We start from the raw sequence: 20062 nt of genomic DNA on the forward strand, positions 1-20062 counted from the left end.
CGTCATTCCGTCCCCCCACGGGGGTAACCAAACAAGTCCCGACGAAAGTCGACCGACGCCGCTGCCTGCATTCGAGCACCTTCGAGAGGATAGACATCGATCGCGCGATCGAGACCTCGATGAGAGGGCCGTGTCCCGCTTCTCGGCGAGCGAAAGAAAGAGAGATAGAAAGATCGCTTGATAATTAAATAGAAACGAAAAAAATGCTATGCGAAGCGAATAGAAAAATCCACATGGACTTCGGCGAGGTAGAAACGGGCACCACAACTGTCAAGTGGCTGGAGATAGTTAACAAAAGTTGCGTTAGTGTCCTACTTCTTGTCTATATTTAATATATGTTCTTTTCTATCAATGTATTAAATAATTAACTTATCTTTATTTTTATTCTTCTCTGGTTTTGAGAACTAGGAAAAGATAAAGAGTAAATTAAATCGAGATTCGAAGGTAATCTATATCTATGATAGAAATGGACGCGATTTTGAGGGTTTTTATTAGGATTGAATTAAGAGAAACGTGATTAAAATATTAATTTTTTTAATTTAAAAAGGGAGCGGATTATTTTCTATACATTTTAAACTGTATAAAATGATTTTTTAATATGTCTAATGTCTAGTTGTAAAAAGGAGGTTGTAACATCAATTAACTTAAAAGAGAATGCGTCTAAAAATAATTACAATGTCAAAATTTTTAATTCAAAATTAACTAAATTATTTCCAGCTATATAAAATAAGTTTTGGACGTGTTTAAATATTCGAAAAGAGAAGTTGAATATAATCCTTTTGAATGATTAGAAGGAATTATAATAATGAAATAAAAAAGTTGTTTTAAATTTGTACTTTATTTGCTATTTGCTTGTAAAACATTTAGCTCTGTGTAAAGCACTCATATTGACTGATTAATGATGTATTACAGATCGAGCAAATTTACGAGGCTCGAAGAGATTCGTCTACCAATCCGCTGGATCACGTGTTTGAATTATGTAGCTACTCTTGGACTTTACTTCCTAACCATGCGTACAAGTGCAAAATATACTATCGACCATTCATGCCATTCACTGTAAACGTAGATTACTTTACGATCGTAAATTCAATTGGCGAACGTGCGGAAATCCAAGTCCGCGGAATGTGTATTGGTATGGAATTCTTTCCAATTAATGACGTCGAAAAGAATCTTTATCCTTCCTTTCTTAGTTTCTTTTTTTTTAATCTAATTTAGGATCATTAGCGTTTTAGAAGGATTGTGTTGAAAGTCCGAAAGTTTAATCGGCGCGCAATCATATCTGAAATAAATTTGATTTAATAAAAGTACTTAATATATTATTCGAAATATCTAACTTTGACCAATCAAGACCTTTTCTATTGTACTTTATTCATTAATATTTTTATTCATTAATATGGTCTTAATATTTTTATAAGTCTTAATTGTCTTTATTCTTTGTTGCCACACTTGGACATATCCAATCCAATTCAATTACTCATAATTTTCATAAAAATGAATTATATTGTAACAACTTTTTTTTTTATCAAAACGCCACATTAAGGAATATAATGGTAGCATTATGTATTATCTTTATTAATAAAAAAAATTATTACAAGAAAAACATTAGAAAAGAAAAACCGAATATACCATTGCATCCTAAAGTGGCACAGAAAAATCTTTTGTAGTTAAAGTTTTCTTTCAATTTCTGAAAATTTTTGATGATAAATTCTTATGGAGTAAAAATAATTGATGGAGCCTGTCAGAAGCGTCTCAGAAATTGATCAATTCTGTTATTTTGAAAATTTCATAATTTTAATATTGAGCACTCAATTATACCTTCATCAATTTTTTTTGCTTTTTATTTCGTGTTGATCAGCTTGAGAAACTCCATCAATCATTTGTACTTCAAAAGAATATATCATTGAGAGTTTTCAAAGTTTAATACAAGCCTTACCTAACTACAAAAGATCTTAATCGAGGTGTTCCATTGTTAAAGCGCAACAAACCTCAACAGAAGTATTTAAAAAGAGACAATTATGATCTTATATTTCCGTTGAAAAGCATATGTCATCCTAGGCTTTTAAATAAATTCAGACCCTGACAATTTAATTTAAGTTATGAGTCATTAATTATCGACATATTCTGAAATTGACAATATTTATGATGAATGTTTCCGTCACCGTACGGCGTTAATTGTTAATCATTTACGCACGCAGGACCTGTGGTCTCCTCGTCCGCCACGAGATTAGTCATGATGTGTACGAACGAGAATCGTGAAGTGAAGAAACGGATTAGACTCGTCAATGATTCGAAAGCCACGGCGACTTTCATGTTCGACTCGCTTCGAAAGCCGTTTGAAGCAAATCTGCGACACGGACACATCGGGCCCTATTCTCACAAATTCGTAACAATTACTTTTGCACCACGGGAAAACGGGATCTACGCGTGCCATTTTCCGTGCCTAATTCTGAATCACGTAATGGGAAAATTTGAATTTTCAAAAAGAACGTAATCCTCATTGCACATGAAATGTCATATTATTTATAATTCGATTTTTCAGACTTTAGTAATTAATTCTATACCAGTTCTGTATTATTTTATTAAAAATAAGTATTTTATGTACAAGTAAAAAGCAAATGATATGATTCGCTTTGTACATTTTATGCGCGTCACCTTGTATTTATGTAATATTTTTTTGATCTATACTAAAATATTAATATGTAATATGTTTTCGATTCACTAAGATATTTACCATTCAGTCGAAAAAATTTTACTTCACGTGTCAAGAAAGATGTTTCATAGAAAGATGCTTACGTGATATATATTTATGTTGATTCATTTTTACAGAAACCGATTATCATAGAATTATACGGCTACTGTTGCACAGCGTTGCGTAAAACGAGCACACAGACCCGTTTTAATTATCCTACGAGATTAAAAAATGGTTTCGAAGGATATACAAGCGATACTGTTGTTGCCATGCAAAATCTTCCTACGGTTTCTTCGTCGAAAAATTGTATCGATTTCGGTCAGGCCGACGTAGAGGCGGAAAACGCTGAGCGAAAAATTCCAGAAACCCTGTGTCTTACTAATCACAGCCAGTCCGATGTATTAATTAAATGGGACCAAGGTTATTGTTTATCAAATCAATATATGCTATTATTAGTGCTTTATTTTACTTACTACTTATCTTTACCTTCTTATCTTACCTTTTCAACTTCTTACATTTTTACTTGTAAATTTGTTTTAAAGACATAGAAATTAAAATTAAATATTGTTAATATAAGCACAGACCTATTCTTCTGTCAACAATTAATTAATTAGATAATTTTATATATAGATGTTGAAGGAATTTTCATTATAACACCCACTGTCACGAGAATACCGGCGAACCAGACGGCTCTGTTTGAAGTCGCGTTTAATCCCGACCGAACAAGCAGTTTCTTTGCGAGAGATCTCGTTGGAGATGTTTTTGTTAAGCCGCAAGAAGATCGCTTTGGAGAAGAAACTCTGACATTCCCTGCAATCACAACCGTGCGGCTAATAGGTGCGTATTCTCTTTCTTTATTTGACTTTTACGTTTACATAATGCCACTCTTATCTAATTCCTTTTTTTTTACATAGGTCACTCCTTTCGCGTTTACTCCGATGGTTGGATTCCTCAGTATGAGATACCTCACGTAGTTAAGATGCCTCCTTGTGTACCCTCATCGCCGACATACGCCACATTTCTAATACGAAGATACGGGCATTTACCGCTGATGTATCGCTTTGTACCGCCAGCATCGAGTCACTTTGTCGTGAAGCCGATGATGGGCATAATTCATCAGTACTTGCATTTAATATTTTATATGATCCTAATTGCTCGAATCTAGCGTGAAGTCTCACAAAAGCATCCCGCAAATATCACATAAATAACACTAGTTTACAAAAAATATTTTTTTTTTAAATTATTTTCATCAGAATCGTTATTTAAAAGTCTATAAAAGAAAAACACTATATCTAGTTCGAAATAATTTTTTACTGTAAACTGTAGTGTAATTTATCGTGATATCATATTATCTTTACATTCGTTTTACATGACGTTTATATTTATTTTATTTTTTAAAAAGCATTTGAAACGATTTATATTGGTATTCTGTGTTCAATATCATCTCTGTATACATTAAATATATTTTCAATTTTTATTCGTCAATGATGCATTGTGATCCTTTTCAGAGATTATCAGATCATTGCAGTCTGCATGTTACCCGGAAACGATGATAAACGCGTTTATATGGAACGTTGGGCAATACGTTTCAATGGAAATATAAAATCGGAATGTTTCATAGATTTTCAGGGATACACGGAATATGCGGATGTCAGTTTTAGTGATCGGAATACCGTGAATTTCGCATCGACGTTTCCAGGCTGTCAAAGTCTGCAGCAGTTTTATATGCGAAACGTCACTCGACATGTAATAAAGTAAATTTTTGTGATATTAATATTAATTCCATAGAATACATATTAATATTTAGCAACAAAAATTAATTACATAATGAAACACTGTATAAAGCACCAATGAAAACAATATGCATTGTCAAAATTTCTTTAATGTGGTTGCCGTGAATTAATTAAATTTCAAAGCATATAAAAATTTTAATTATTAGGTGTTGGAATTAATTCGTAGCGTTTTACAAGTGATGGGAAGTACTTTCATTAATGTATTTTTTAATGCTCATGTGAAATAAATAACATTCTTTCATTAAAAAACGCTACGAATTAATTCCAACACCTAATATATTTCTAATAAAAAAAATTATATTTCTATTATAAAAATTAATTAAAATATTTTTAAGAAAATAGACTGTTAGTTTATTGTTGTGATTGTCTTTGATTAATATCCATTCTTTAGTTATGAATTCATTAATGTGACACCTGAACTTCAAATACAAAATAGAAATGGCGAAATTTACTCAAACGATATAATTACTCACAAATGGTTATTTTGTCCTACAACACTTGGAGATTACGAATTTGACATAAACTGCATATTGGTCGTACTGAAAGATGGAATTCCCGTTGGCCCTAACGTCTGCGTAACATTACGTGTAACAGGAAAATGCGAATCTGGTGTTCTTGTGGTAAATTAATAAATAAATAATAAAACAATAGCAAGATACAAAATAAAAAATAAATAATTTTTAAAAATAATAATGAAATATAATAATAAAAATTTTATAGTACAAAATTTTAATAATATATTGTATATTATTGTCCAGTCAGCGCCAGATGAATTAAATTTTGGAATTCAGGCATACAAAGATACGAAAGAATTAAGTTTTCACGTATTTAACTTGAGTCCCGTAAACATCTATTACAAAATGACATGTATTCATTGCAATTGGCCAATTGGAAATATAAAACGTGATGTAAAAATACATCCGATTGCGGACACTGTTGTTGCCGGAAAAGATAAAATCATTACTGTTCTTATCACACCTACTACTCCGGGATTTTATGAATTTTTTATTCAGTATTTTGTGAGGATGAGCTCTGATATAAACACAGATTTAATTCTGAATCAGATTCCGAGAAATATTTGTAAAGTGAGCTGTTTATGTGTATTGCCTACTTTGAAGGTAAAATGCTATATGCATAGTATTATTTTGCATTTGCCAATAGAAACTCATTTTTTAAAATAATAATTCGACGAAACATATAATAGTAATAAATATATAAATGCCCATTTTTCTTTTTAATAAACAATAGGTAACAGATTTGCAATGTTACGGATCTTACCCAGTGAGCAAAATTTTCCTTTGGAAGCTGATGAAAATAAACATGTACTTACATAGAATTTCTTGTTATTTTTCGATATAAACATAATTTAATATTTTAATCATGTGTGTATGGTCTAATTTATACAATGCTTTTTTACTAGCGTGCTAGTCTTCTAGCGCGAACTAACAGCTAAAAAAATATAATTCTATTTATTTATATTTTTTTTTTAGAAAACTAGCAATTAAAAAATATAATTTATTCTAGTTTGTTAGAAAACTAGCACTAGTTGCTAGTAAAAAAGTAAAATTATATAAATCAGATCTGTACATTTCTAGGCTCAATATATTATTCAAAGATTTGCAACCAGGGACATCGCAAACGTTTTACATAAATTTTCCAGCAATGGTTTTACATAGTCCAAAGGTTATTGTAAAATTGCTTATAACAAACGTAGCTGCAATAAGTGCTTCGTGGAATATCAAAAAAGTACAGCTCTGTTCTTGTCGGCCAGTTGTAAATACTCAAGGCTGTCTTAAATTTCAACGTGCAAAGTACGATTGTTTGCATAGGAAAGTGTGTTCTATACAGCCAAAAGCGGGAAATCTTGAAGTATAAATAAGCTATAATTTTATGATTTTACAGTAATTTCTTTATTGTTATTTTATTATCACTATTATTAATTTATCATTTTAATAAAATGCAGCCAAGAGAAGAGATCTGGATATCACTAGAGCTGCGTTATTTATTATTAGGCCAGACCGAGACAAAGTGGGACTTAGACCTCGGAGATAATCGTCACATTTTTTTCATTATGATAATTGAATGTTTATCTGATTCTGATAAAAAGCTTCAGGTTTTAAACGGCACGCATTTCAAATTTCAACATGTTTATTTTGGAGAAAAAGATCCTATCTATCAGGTTATTTTTGTTGCATTTAAACATACAAATAACGTCCATAACGTGAAAATTTTTCAGGTGTGTTGGGTACTTAATAATACAAATCACATTATCCCGTTTTCTATAAATCCAAGAACGATGTACGAAATAAATCAGGAGTATTGCTATAAAGTTTTTTCCTATGAGACTCCACATGCAATTGCGAATCCGCAAACTTCTGTTCCGATCCTTTTAAAATTTCAACCAAGGAAACTCGGCATATTTAAAGTACATATATAACAAATTTAACACTAGCTATACGCACTAAGAAATTCCAGAAATTCTAGTGCAATTTGCTAAATAAAGATTTTTTGTTTTTTAATTTTTTTTTCTTTGAACCTATATATCTCCTTAATTCTATCGCTTTTACACATTATGAACCTGTTCCTTAAGCAATTCTCCAATTAAAAAAAAATTAATTGAATTATAGTCATTTTTATGGAAATTACGATAACAAATATAGGTGGGGTTCTATGGACCCGAATGTATATAGCTAAGGTTAATAGATAAAATTAATGAATACATTTTTTTTCCAAATAAAAATTAATATATCTCTCTATTGTTAGGGGAAATTGCGTTTGACTTTGGGTGACAGAGAAGAAGAACTGACACTCGAAGGCGAATCTTCCTTGCCACATGAACCAGCAACAATTACAGAATATGTTCCAAGCGAACAAAGCTTCGAGGATGAGGATATTCCCATATACTTTAGTACTGACTGCATAAATATTTCTCACATAGCTACACACAGCCATGTAGTTAAGATGATTATGATACATAATAATTTGATGCAAGACGTACTTGCCTACGAATGGAAAAGGTTTACTTGAATTAAGCTATATGGATTGTGGAATAAATTATTGAACTGAAAAGTGTTTTCTGAATTGAATTAATATTTCTGCATTACTCTATCAGACATGAGACATCTGAAATAATTCACGTGGAAATTTATCCGTCAAAAGGCTTGATAAAACCAAGGACTGTCAAAAGTTTCCATGTAACTATATATACTAAAGGCTATCCTTGCATGATTGATATTAATATACCATGCGAGTTTATTAATACTAGCCAAAGGCGGATCTATCAACGAAGTGTATACATTCTCGAAGGCTTGTATCAGGAACTGAAGGGACAGTTTACTATTACGGAAAAAGGCATCAGCGTTCCAGTAAATAAAATATATAAATTTCTCTCGCAAAATGTTAAAACTTTAAAATGATTTAAGAAAGTTTTAATATAAAACTCGTAGAAAAATAGTCCATTTTATGTAAAAATACAAGTTTTTCTTTAAATTTATGTACCTTCTTTTACCTCTAGAAATTACCGGTGAAAATCTTGGAAAAACCTCTGCCATTTTACAAAGCCATAACAATTCAATGTTCTATCTATAGCGTAGAAGACAAATTCCTGAAAGTTAGTCTAATGGAAGAATTAATAAGTGCGCCGCCAAAAGGAATATGCATTGAGGAAAATGAGAGAACGATGACATTCGGCAAAAAAGATATTAGTCGAGCTTCGTTTATTATAGAAGGTCTACTGTGGTAAATCACTTACTTTCCAAATATTATAATAATAAATAACAGAGTAGATTAATTTATTTATAAAATGAATGTGTGTGTTTTAATGATACATTTCGTCACATTTTAGGGAAATAGTCAACAGTAAACTGTTCGGAAACATAATGCAAAACATTTTATGGAAAAAATCAAATTTATTTTATTCGCAATTTAGAATGAATTTGCACGAAAGAAAAAAATTGATACAGAGATCGTACATTTCACCACCCCGAGCGTTAATTAATCGTATACTTGAAGAGGTAAGATTTTATGCTGGGAAACGAGCGTAGTAAAGCGCACTAATCTGCAATGCTAAAGATCCCGGGTTCGATTCCCGGCGACACAAAAAAAAATATTTTCATTATAAAAATATAAAAAAATGAATGTGGTTGGTAATTTCAAAAATATGAAAAGAAAGAGCATAAAGAACCACAGCACAAGATGTAGTTAGTGATATTTAATTATTCTAATCTTGCATTACGAATTACAATAAAAACATTAAACGTTTCGGCCACAATCTGACCATCTTCAGTAAAATTAATAATATTCTTAAGACGCAGAATTACATCAAGTTGGAATCAAATTCAACTCTCGTGTGTTATAATTGTAAAGATCGTGTTTGCAAAATCAAAGCGACGCTGCTTCATATAATCATGTTAGAACGTCAGAAGTCATGTAGTAAAAAGTGTAGAACGAGAATTTCCAGATTCTAATTTACAATAATGTATTTAATTATTAATATCTTTTAAAACGGAGTATAAAACAAAGGAAACATTACCTGTTTTACAGCAAAATAATCGATGAATTACAAGTATACTCATTTCACAGATAGAAATTTGTCGTGACACTATGTGTTGTTATTGATCGTATCACATATTTTTCGGCTATTTATATCCATGAGTCAAATAGTTTGGAAAGTTCTAGAATTATTTATTAAATGCGAGGGAGATCTTTCTTTAGAAGAGAAAAGAAGAAGAAATTCTTTCTGAGAAATTAAAAAAACTCGCATATATTCATGGGTTTAATATAGCCTATAAACCGATGAATAAATTAAATACAATTAAAACAGGAAAAATATGTGATACGACCAATAACAACACATAGTGTCATGACAAATTTCTATTTGTGAAATGAGTATACTTGTAATTCATCGATTATTTTGCTGTAAAACAGGTAATGTTTCCTTTGTTTTATACTCCATTTTAAAAGATATTAATAATTAAATTATTGTAAATTAGAATCTGGAAATTCTCGTTCTACACTTTTTACTACATGACTTCTGACGTTCTAACATGATTATATGAAGCAGCGTCGCTTTGATGCAAACACGATCTTTACAATTATAACACACGAGGGTTGAATTTGATTCCAACTTGATGTAATTCTGCGTCTTAAGAATATTATTAATTTTACTGAAGATGGTCAGATTGTGACCGAAACGTTTAATGTTTTTATTGTAATTCGTAATGCAAGAATAATTAAATATCACTAACTACATCTTGTGCTGTGGTTCTTTATGCTCTTTCTTTTCATATTTTCATTATACATTCGTATCTCCTTTCGGGAGATAATGGCAAACATCGAAAGTGTACCTAAAGCCCAAGAACAAAGAAGGATGTTAAAAAGAGGCCGATTTTTGCCCAAAGATGTAAGTAAAAGGAATAGCGTTTTTTGTAATAAAAGTTCGGGATCGATAAGGCAACACCTTAAAAATTGGATGATATATTTGAACATGATATATTTGAACAAATTTCAATATTTTTATTTACTTTTTCAAGGTGTTCCCCAGCCACGAACTTTTTAATAATTTTATCATATTCAGAAAGTCAAAATCTACAAAAAAATATTATTTCTTTTACTTACATCTTTTTAGGCAAAAAACTGCCCTTTTTTGAGGAATATTAAAAAAGATCCGATTTTTGTCTACGTTCGGAATCGACATTAAATGTAGGTCCCATATAACTGTATAACAGTGTAACGCACCACAGACTATGCTAGAGAAGTTACCAGCTAGAACTTATCTTCTTGTGTGCAGTTGAGTTGATCGATAATAAAGCAACGCTGTGAGATATGGCACGTTCCAAGGCATATAAAAACTTGGCGTACCAGCAATGCCACTGAGCGTCAATAGAAAAATCATCAGATCAATAGAAAAATGGCCAGAAAAGTCCATTCTGCGATCAGAACGATCATATTTAAAAAAAAATTTTTTTAAATCTTTAGCAAATTGTACTGGGATTTCTGGAATCCCCAGTGTGTATAGCTAGGGTTAAATTTATTATATATATATATATATATATATATATATATATATATATATATATATATATACTTCAAATATGCTAAATTTCTTTGGTTGAAATTTTAAAAGAATCGGATTTTTAGGATTCGATATTCAAAAAAACATTAATTGCCTTTATTTTGCAGATGTTATTCATCATAATGCACGAAGAATTCGCTTTAAAGACTGCACATTTAATTCAGTCCACAGATATTAGACACATAAACTACTTGAACATAGTACCTAGCATGAGTAGGAAAAAGTCAATTAGACGAGGTATATGTATAGATATATTAAGAAATATATTTTATCTTAAAAAAATAATCATTAATCTTCTTATTTCTTGTAACTCGTTTTAGAAACGTCGTTGCTACAAGACATATCCTCTTCTATGGTATCAGGATTATCCTCAACCAGAATATCTTTCAACTTATAATTATATACAATAGCCGGAAAATTATATATAATTGTTGCTGCTAACTATTCGTTGCAATATAAGGATCTGCGATCCTCCTGAACACTGCTAGAAATTTGTCTCCTTCGTTTCTGGTGACTTTCTTACCTTCCTCAGTGCTTTCATATAATTTTTCCACTACAGGATCCGCTGCCTGTCTCGAAAATTTGTCAATGTTACCATTATATAAAGAAAAAAGAAATAAAAACAGTTGTACTTACCAAATCCTGCTTAGTAACTTCTTCAAACAATGGATGTTCTTGGAAATGTTGAAGTATCCATTTATGTAGATCTTCTACATCCGTTACAGTATATACAATAGCCTATGTAATAATAATTTAAAAAAATGAATTCTTATAGAAGTAATATATAACAAGTATTATAGCTGATATTCATAGTCTGTTCTTATATTTAGTTCTTATATTTAAGATTGATCTTAAGTATGATCTTAAAATGTCATAAATCAATTTCAGAACCACACATATTATCATCTTAAGACATTACTTAAAATGATCTTAAAATAAGAATGATTATGAATACTAAATTATGAATACTAGTTTATAATAAATTCGTAAGTAGAAATAATATAAAGTATAAACGATACTTACTCCCTCGGCTAAAACATAAGCGTATTCTGCCAGCAGAGATTTATTTATTATCCTCCATTTATGTTTCGATTTCTTGAAGTGTGGATCTGGATATAGGAAAAACATCTTCTTTAGCTACACAAATAAAAAGATACAGATTAATGTGTAAGCTGTTCCATCCTTTAATGTATATCAATAATTCCCTCTATTTACCTGTCCTTTATAGAAATAATTTGGCAGGTACTTCATGGCGTTTGTTCTTAAACAGGCAATATTCTGATATTGGCCAGGATTTTGTGATCGTAAAGCAGCAATGCGATCCATAACATAGTCTGATACTTTCACTCTAATTTCCATGCCGAGTATCAAATTATCCGGGAACATTGGTGACAGAGTAACTGAAGATTAATTCATCAATTATTTTGATTTTCTGGTTTTTACATTCTTTTATAAATTATCTGGTAGAAATTAAAACAGTAGTCATTCTGCCACCTCACAATTTATGTATATATTTTTATGTATATATTTTTCATTTCCATATAACATTCATATAAATCTTGTTTGTATATGTAATAAATTAAATTAAATATATTAAAGAGAAAAGAAAGAACAAATTACCCAGCAATCCTCCATAGCCACAACCAACGTCTGCAAATTCTACATGTTTCTGCCTTTCTAGTGTCTGCTCATCATTACTTTGAAAATACTGTGGATATAAGGTACTCCAATCCATTAACTCCGGTTTTATCGGACTGCAATGATAAATGATAAACGGTAATGATAATTGTTGTAATCTTATAATCATAATTAGTTATTAATTGTTATAATAAACAATTTATAGAAAACTACTCACTATTCAATGCAATGATCGGCTATCGGATTCGAATGCGCACGTTGTCTATAATATTTCTTTTGCGGTAATGCCAGCGTCGTCGTCATGATTACGATACTGCTAATATTTTTAAGTCGAAGGAACACTGCAAAACGTGTTATTCTTCCTTTACCAACGTAACATGTCAAAACATAAATATATTTTAAAAGGTTATATCTAGCCAATAACACACATCTCTTTTAATCACTGCATCTTGTTCCAGCACTTCAAAGAAATTGTATTTTAGCATTTCGGAAACAAAGAAAAACAGAGTATAATTAAAAAAGACAGATTTTTTTTTTAATATTTAGAACAAAACGAGAATGCAAGAAAGAATGAACGCAGAAATGTAAAGAAAGTACGGCTTAATTAAAACCGCTCAACAATGTAATGAATCTGTTATCCTTACATGCCACGAATTGCTAATAACGAAGGCCTGAATATGGATCTATTTGTATATTTTCCAAATCTGTAGTATTTGTATATACATTTGTTACATACACGTGTATATATATTTGAAGTGCAGAAAAAGTGCGGCTCGCACGTGCGCGGGACGATCAGCTGATCGAGCGCGCCACCTGTGCCGCCTGGCGGACGACGGCAGCACTAATGCATAACGCGGCGTGAAAGAAAGACAATAGACATGCCTTTGCGCACGGTGTAAGATTCTCTCTTTTGTTATATTGCAGATGCGTCGTCATCGTCTTCCTCCATCGCCGCCGCGCGACCTTGCAACGTATCAGTGAAATATGTAATCGCGGGTGGGAATCGTGATTCATTTATGTAACGCACGACGCGGATCGACGCCGGTTTTGGAGAGCGGTGGACTCCTCGGGGGAATCCCTCTGTCCAGGTGAGGTTAGGATCTCGCAGCTCCGTTCCTGCGACATTGCTTCTTTGTGTCTCGTCTCCTCTTGGGTCCGCGATGAATCAAGATATATATTCGCGTACTTACGTCATCCTACGCGGACGCATCTTTGTCCGTTGCGAACGTTTTGTGTATTCAGATAAGAAAACGAGTTGGAAATGACTGCGGCGTTGCGGTGACAGGAAATTGTCTGTCTCCCTGATGACAAGTGTCATTTTCTAGAAATGAGCGTATCAAATCAAAATGTTATGCTATTCATGATTCATGTTGTTGAGTTATTTAATTATACTTACCTTATAAAGATTTAAGTAAATGGCTAATTATTTCATCACTAGGCGTAAATTCTTTTTGAAATAGTAAAAATGGCGAAGAGAACAGGGGAGAAAGAGGAGTACAAAAAGAGAGAGAGAGAGAGAGAGAGAGAGAGAGAGAGAGAGAGAGAGAGAGATTCTGAGCATTCATTCTGAGAATACAATGGAATCTGTAAATTAGATTTATTTATACTGAAAGAAGATTGTACTAAATAATAAATAATTAATAGTTCTAATTGAATATTTATTAAATGTAAATATATATATTTATGTTTGGTACAAGGACCATTAATTTGACTCAACTCTTATATTTTTTATTTAGATATAAATATTTATTTTCTGTAAATAAATGTTACCTATACAACACAGATAATTCTAGTAATATCGCAGCAACGTTGCAACGTTCCAGAAATATTGTAATAACAAACGTTGCAGTAATGTTGCTACAACACTTTTGTGAAATTATATTAATATTATTTAAATAATTATTTATTAAAATTCATCTTTTGTTGTTAATGTAATATTGTGAATTGTTGGCAAATATAGGATGATTATTGTTTAATCTTTAGATATTACAACTTTTTGAACAGTTATTTAAATCTCTTTTCATTATTTCAGGCACGAAAGAGGTTTATTTATTATTCATGACGACATCGAACCTTTTGAGAGAACGCTGTTTCATTTAGTTGGTAAGTCATCTTTTTCATTTATTCGACCAATGTTAAAATTAATTCAATTACGTGCAGATGAAAAGAAATCATATTTTAACGGAACTAATTATAATCATAAATGAATTTAAGAATTTTAATTTTGCGACAAAAAATTCCTTTTTTGGAATTCACTGTCAAAAATATTAATTTAAGAGATTTATTTATATCTATACAATCTAATTTGCACACTTCAATTATTAGCGTCAATTTTTATAACGCTATTACATTTCTAAATTTTTAGTTTAAAGTTTGAGAAGTTGCGAAAAGAAAAAATTCAATAAGTTGAATAATAATTATTGTGAATCTTTATTATAAATTAAAATATTGTGTTAATTTGACATAATAATTAATTGTTATCAATTAATGATTATTTACTATATAATTATTCCTAATTAATATTTATCGTATAGTTAACAGTAAAAATAATTACCGGACTAAAAAATGTAATCGCACTCAACAATTATATAGTTGATCTACTTGCATAAAATTAATACTGATATTTATGTTTGCGCTTCATCCATGTAGAAACATCGTACGATGCATTGATTGCATAAATAGAATGTAGATAAGTTCCAAGAAAATTGCATAATGCGATTGGTATTTACGCTCCAATCGATGATCGTTAAATCGATGAGAAAGATTGTTAGTAGATATGTACTTGTATATATGAGTATTTTCTCAAACTGCATGTCGATTGATTGATTTGTACCGATGGGAAAGTACAAGAGTCTTATGCACGAACTGATAGTTTCTCTTATGCACGAATTAATAGGAAAACTGATAGTTTTCATTAGTTATAGCAAAATTACCGAGTGCAGATAGACGTAGAATTAATAATTTCGAATATTTAGTAATGTCTAAAAAAACACAAATGCAAAGAAACACACTGGAAAAAGAGTTTAGTAATTAATTGGAATTCACGTTGAAAATCGACAAATTAGAATTTTTCTGGTTGAATTTTTATAGTTTTATTATAATTTAGTTGAAATAACCAGAATTTTTATTGATGTAATGAGAATCTTCTGATTCATTTTTTAATCAGAAAATTTTCTCAGTACAGAATTTAGCTAAAAGAATTGTTAACTAAAAGGCTTATTGCAATAAGAGTTAATTAAAGATAAAACATATTGTGTATCATTATGAAGCAATAAATATTTTTTAGATAAAAGATATATAATAAAAAATAAATAAGATAATATTTCTCACTGATTGGTTTCAGTGGTTGTTAATATTATCAAAAATTTTGCATTCGAATTTTTTTATGAAGTAAAATGAATGCAGACACTATTTTTGGACGAGACAAATCGTCTTACTTTTACTATTGTGACATAATTGTACGCAACCGTGTTGTGTTTGTTGCGTTCACACTTGGAGTACTTGGAGTAACTTGAGAACCGCTGGTTCATGCGAACCTCGCGTGCCGAATACGACAAAGCCTGTGAGCGATCGTATGTAAATATAAATCGGATGACATACAACTCTAGTTACTCGTCGAAATCGTAATATACAAAACTGTCTGTCGCGAAGGAGAATGTACGAAGACGACTCAGAATCCGAATCTAACAATAAGAATATCTCTGTAAAATGGAACATGTCATGGGATCCTAGATTGTGGTTCAACTCCGTAGATCCCAATTTGGTAAATACTTTTGAAATTGATTATATTTTCTAAAACAGTGTTACAAATCGTGAAACACACCGAGCTGATAGTACACAGTTCTATTTTGCAAGCGAGTCAAATTTCTTGTGTTTTATTGATAATTCCGGGTTGGGAAAGTGAAATAAAAATTTGATGAGAAAAACAACATTTCGCATATATCTTTCTCTATTGTCAGAAGTAAATAGGTCGAGCTTATTGGATCGTACATTTTTTATATATTGCTGATGCTATTGTTATCAACCGAGGTCTTCTCAATGTGTACTACTTCTTTAGATATAGTAGTATAGCGAGTATCATTATGCCGTTTTGCGTAAATAATATTGTGGTACAAGTAATATCTTTATATAATTATCTTAATTACATTTCTCTGAAACAAGTAGGACTCGCAGACCTGTCTTTTTCTTTATTTAAAAATTATTGTTCGTGTTTTTTATCAAACTTTATTATTAAAACAAAATTAATTAATAAGTTTTAATTAATGGTTTAATTAATGGCTCTTTCTTTCGTATACATAGAGATTGCAAAAAGTTTGTTGCTGTTCTGTATCGATATAATTTAATCAATCTTCTTCTTGACTTTTTTCTTTTTCTTTCTATTCGGATAATGAAATTTCGCCTCGTAAATTGTTGTTAGCAGCCGTTTACATCTCTCGTACCGTTATCTATTCTCGCCGTAAATACATTTGTGATGCTACATTGTTCATCGACATTTGTTTAGTCTGGCACAGCTGATGCCATTCAGCGATCAGCTGTTCGTACTTATATTTGGCGCGCAATTCTTGAGTTGTCGATTACTCATTCTCTGCATTATGCGAATAACGGAATAAATAAGGTACATTTCGAAAACTTTGACCAACTTTCAAACAAGATTTCTCTGATAAGTATGATCCTGCCAAATGTGATTTGTAAAGATGTTTTGTGGGCAAAATAGTTATAGAGAAATCGAATTTATAATTAATACAATATTTATACAATATTGTTTATGAAAAAATTTAATCGATATCTTTATCATAATTTATATCTTTATTATATTTAATATATACTAAATAATTTATAATTTTTGTTGGATTTATTAGAGTGGATTAAAAAAAGCATTGAAAAAAATATTATTTCACAGCTTAGGTTTTTATTGCATGTTCAGATTTTGATACGAGAATTTTTATATTAAAAACACAATATACGTTACGTACACTGAGAGAAAAATGTTTGGTATTTATAACTATAATTACATATTACTATAATTATAATTATTACTGCTATAATAATAATAACAGTAACTATGTGTTAGTTCTAGCAACAAATTTATGTGATTGGCAATCTAAAATGACTATAATTATAATTATTATAACCATAAAATAATTGAAATTATCATAAAAATGATTCAAGTGACTATAATTTTATTTATATTTTGGAACAATAAAAAATATGGTTATCTCAAAATATAACTATAAAATTATAATCATTCGAATCATTTTTATGGTAATTTCAACTATTTTATGATTATAATAACTATAATTATAGTCATTATACATTTGTTGCTAGAATTATATACATAGTGACTGTTATTATTATTATTATTATAGCAGTAATAATTATTATAGCAATACGTAATACGCAATTACAGTTACAAATACCAAAAATTTTTTTCTCAGTGTACACACACGATTTCTATATTTATCAAATAAAATGTGAAACGAAGTTGCCATACATAGTATTAAAATGTGCGACAATAATACGAGCCAGTATTCAAATCTCTATGTAAATATTATTATTAGCATTCTCGTTACGAATCTACCGTTAAATAAATGATTCTTATTTTGTTGATGTTAAATGCAATCTTATCTTAATATTTAGTAAATTATTTCTTTGAAAATGGCACTCCACATGAAGCAGAGTGCTTCATGTGGAGATAATAAATTATTATATATGAAAATTTATTAATAAATCAAGATGTATAGATATCTTCTAAAGAACGCATCCGGATGTTTATTATAATAGAGATAAAGAAGGGCAACGTCTTCCTCGACGTTCGCTCTTCTACGTCCTCCTACGATCATGACGTCGGTGTCTGTTTCCCCTCTCTTTCTTTTTCGCACTACCTGGCGAACGGCCCCGTCCACGTGGACGGATCGCCCACGCAAGTGTCAGGTGTTGTTACCTCGGTCAATTGTTCTCTCGACCGCAGTACGCGAAGGATGTTGCGCTGCTCGGCATCGTACGAGCGCCGAGCGAGCCAGCCGCGCGATTGAACTATCGTTATCAATCTGCGGTTTTCTTCATCCTAACCGTCCTGATTTCGCCATACAGTGTACAAGATACTTTCGTCGTTCGCTTATATTTCTCACTCGGTAATACTTCTCAAGAACGTGAAGAGCAAATTGAAAATAGTGAAAGAGAGAAAAATAGTGAATAAAATACTGAAAAAGAAATATTTGGTAATAAATAAATAAATTAAAGATTTGAAAAATAGTGAATAAAAATTTACAAAAATTGATAAATAAATAAATTAGATATTTGAATATCGTATTTGTCGATGTGTAATGATGTTTTTTGTGACAACCGTGTGAATTTCTTTCTAAAAGGATTGTAATGGTGTTCCTTTCGTTAATGAAATTATGATTGATAAAAAGGCACATAGTATGAAAGGTTCTATATTTAGATGCGATAAAACGTGTCATTAATGCAAGATCCTTCGAGTCGAGAAAATTTCCAGTGATCAGGGTATGAATAATCATCGAAAAGATTCTCGTTAACGATACGCTCTTCGATTCTTCCTACAATTTCTGACATTTTTGCAAATTACGTGACGTCAAGAATCGTGACTAACGACGGTGACGTATATCGCTTCGTTTAGCGAATGATTAAAAGTCCAAGCCTTCGATCCTTGGCCTCGATCTACTTTGCCGTGGTTTATGATGACTGTTCTACTGCGCCCTTAAACTAAATTAGACGGCAGGAGTTCTCACGATCGTTTTTGTGATTTCTAGACAAGGGGTAAATTTTACATTTTGCCATATTTGCTGTTACAATAAAATGACTGGAAGATATCTCGCTATTGTCTTTGTAAATATATCGCTCTAGATGTATAATCCCTAATTAACGTTCTTTCAGAGATAGCAGAGATAGATTTCTTTATTTGCGAAAATTGCTATCAAAGTGTTTCTCTAGTGGGATGATAAGTCTTGAAATTATACTTTCATAATTTTAATAGCTCTCAGTTTTATTTTTTATATTATTCTAATCTAAAGATGAAATGTTTCTGGGTGGAGATTTCAAAATTAAATCGTATTTCATAAAATTGATCTTTTGGTATCTTTACAGAAGGAAATAATGAAGTAAATAATAAAAAATTTTTATGGCAATTATTACGAAATATAGACAGTACAGAACAGTTACATACTGTTAACGAATACGTAGCGCATTTAGCCATTTAGCGCTATCACAAGGACATTATTTGCAAGTCGGCGGTGTAAGTTTTAATATTTGTGCTTCGGACTTCTTACTGTTCGATCGTTTTTCCGTCCTATATATTCGCGACATGTGGCCTGAATTTGCCCAATTTATTTCTCGCAAAATACTCGATACCGCATAGCGCGAAAATAATTCGCGGCACGCATACCAACAGGAATGTCAACGTTTTTGATGAAATAACCTGTCAATTTTTTAAATAAAATCAATGTCAAGTGACATTGCTATGAAAAGACATCATCTATATAACGAACCTCATTTCGTATGCGCTCTGCTATCCCGTTTAGTTTCTGCATTTTTAAAGAATTTAGCAAGTCAATGCTGTTTTATATTTAATATAAATATTTCACAGCTTATACACAAATATTTATATATAATATTATATAATACATAAACTCCTTAAATAATTGAAATAGTAAAAAAATGTATATCAGAATTTAAGATTATTTTCATTAACATTTTTTAATTTATTTTATTTTATTATCATTTTGAAAACAATAATATAGTAAAATAAAATATTAAAAACATTTTTGAGAACATCATAATAAAATGAATAATATAATCTAAATCTTATTATTTGCCAAAAAAATATTTTGCACATATTGTCAGATGCAGAAA

At 30.7% G+C, this 20062-nt stretch overlaps 3 protein-coding genes across 15 annotated transcripts in view; 2 read left to right on the plus strand and 1 right to left on the minus strand.

Annotated features, from left to right (window-relative positions):
* Window position 1: 1 nt before the first annotated feature.
* Window positions 2-11011, plus strand: LOC105145644 (cilia- and flagella-associated protein 65). 7 transcript variants are annotated; one of them, XM_087413867.1, is made up of 18 exons: window positions 2-302; window positions 913-1132; window positions 2196-2455; window positions 2827-3109; window positions 3320-3526; window positions 3604-3808; window positions 4198-4443; window positions 4874-5102; window positions 5241-5600; window positions 5731-5804; window positions 6078-6351; window positions 6446-6907; window positions 7246-7499; window positions 7595-7847; window positions 7997-8220; window positions 8327-8495; window positions 10663-10792; window positions 10876-11011. In XM_087413867.1, exons 1-18 carry the CDS (start codon window positions 204-206, stop codon window positions 10950-10952), a joined length of 4026 nt encoding a protein of 1341 aa, XP_087269993.1. In that variant the 5' UTR covers window positions 2-203; the 3' UTR covers window positions 10953-11011. The 7 variants fall into 7 exon arrangements, with proteins under 7 accessions (XP_087269993.1, XP_087269995.1, XP_087269992.1 ...); XM_087413869.1 differs by lacking the exon at window positions 10876-11011 and having other exon boundaries at window positions 6446-6661; window positions 6719-6907; window positions 10663-10875; XM_087413866.1 differs by lacking the exon at window positions 10876-11011 and having other exon boundaries at window positions 10663-10875.
* LOC105145645 (tRNA (guanine-N(7)-)-methyltransferase) lies at window positions 10800-13215 on the minus strand. Of its 4 annotated transcripts, XM_011055346.2 has the most exons (8): window positions 12838-13035; window positions 12622-12653; window positions 12411-12534; window positions 12176-12309; window positions 11771-11955; window positions 11579-11692; window positions 11192-11293; window positions 10800-11124 (listed from the first exon to the last, which is right to left on the minus strand). In XM_011055346.2, the coding sequence occupies exons 3-8, from the start codon at window positions 12494-12496 to the stop codon at window positions 10993-10995; spliced, it is 753 nt and encodes a 250-aa protein (XP_011053648.1). In that variant the 5' UTR covers window positions 12497-12534; window positions 12622-12653; window positions 12838-13035; the 3' UTR covers window positions 10800-10992. The 4 variants fall into 4 exon arrangements, with proteins under 4 accessions (XP_011053648.1, XP_011053646.1, XP_011053649.1 ...); XM_011055344.2 differs by lacking the exons at window positions 12622-12653; window positions 12838-13035 and adding an exon at window positions 13076-13215; XM_011055347.2 differs by lacking the exon at window positions 12622-12653 and having other exon boundaries at window positions 12930-13050.
* Window positions 13141-20062, plus strand: part of Arms (Ankyrin repeat-rich membrane spanning) — a 39875-nt gene continuing 32953 nt past the window's right edge. For 3 of the 4 annotated variants that reach the window (XM_011055350.2, XM_087413861.1, XM_087413865.1), the window contains exons 1-2: window positions 13141-13281; window positions 14226-14296. The gene's annotated coding sequence lies outside the window, so the exon portion shown is untranslated. Of the gene's footprint in view, window positions 13282-14225; window positions 18412-20062 lie in introns of all 4 variants that reach the window. The other variant, XM_087413862.1, reaches the window with a different exon arrangement.

The sequence above is a fragment of the Acromyrmex echinatior genome, chromosome 15 (genome assembly GCF_024713525.1).
Source record: "Acromyrmex echinatior isolate Ae372 chromosome 15, ASM2471352v2, whole genome shotgun sequence".
Classification (NCBI taxonomy): Eukaryota; Metazoa; Arthropoda; class Insecta; order Hymenoptera; family Formicidae; genus Acromyrmex; species Acromyrmex echinatior.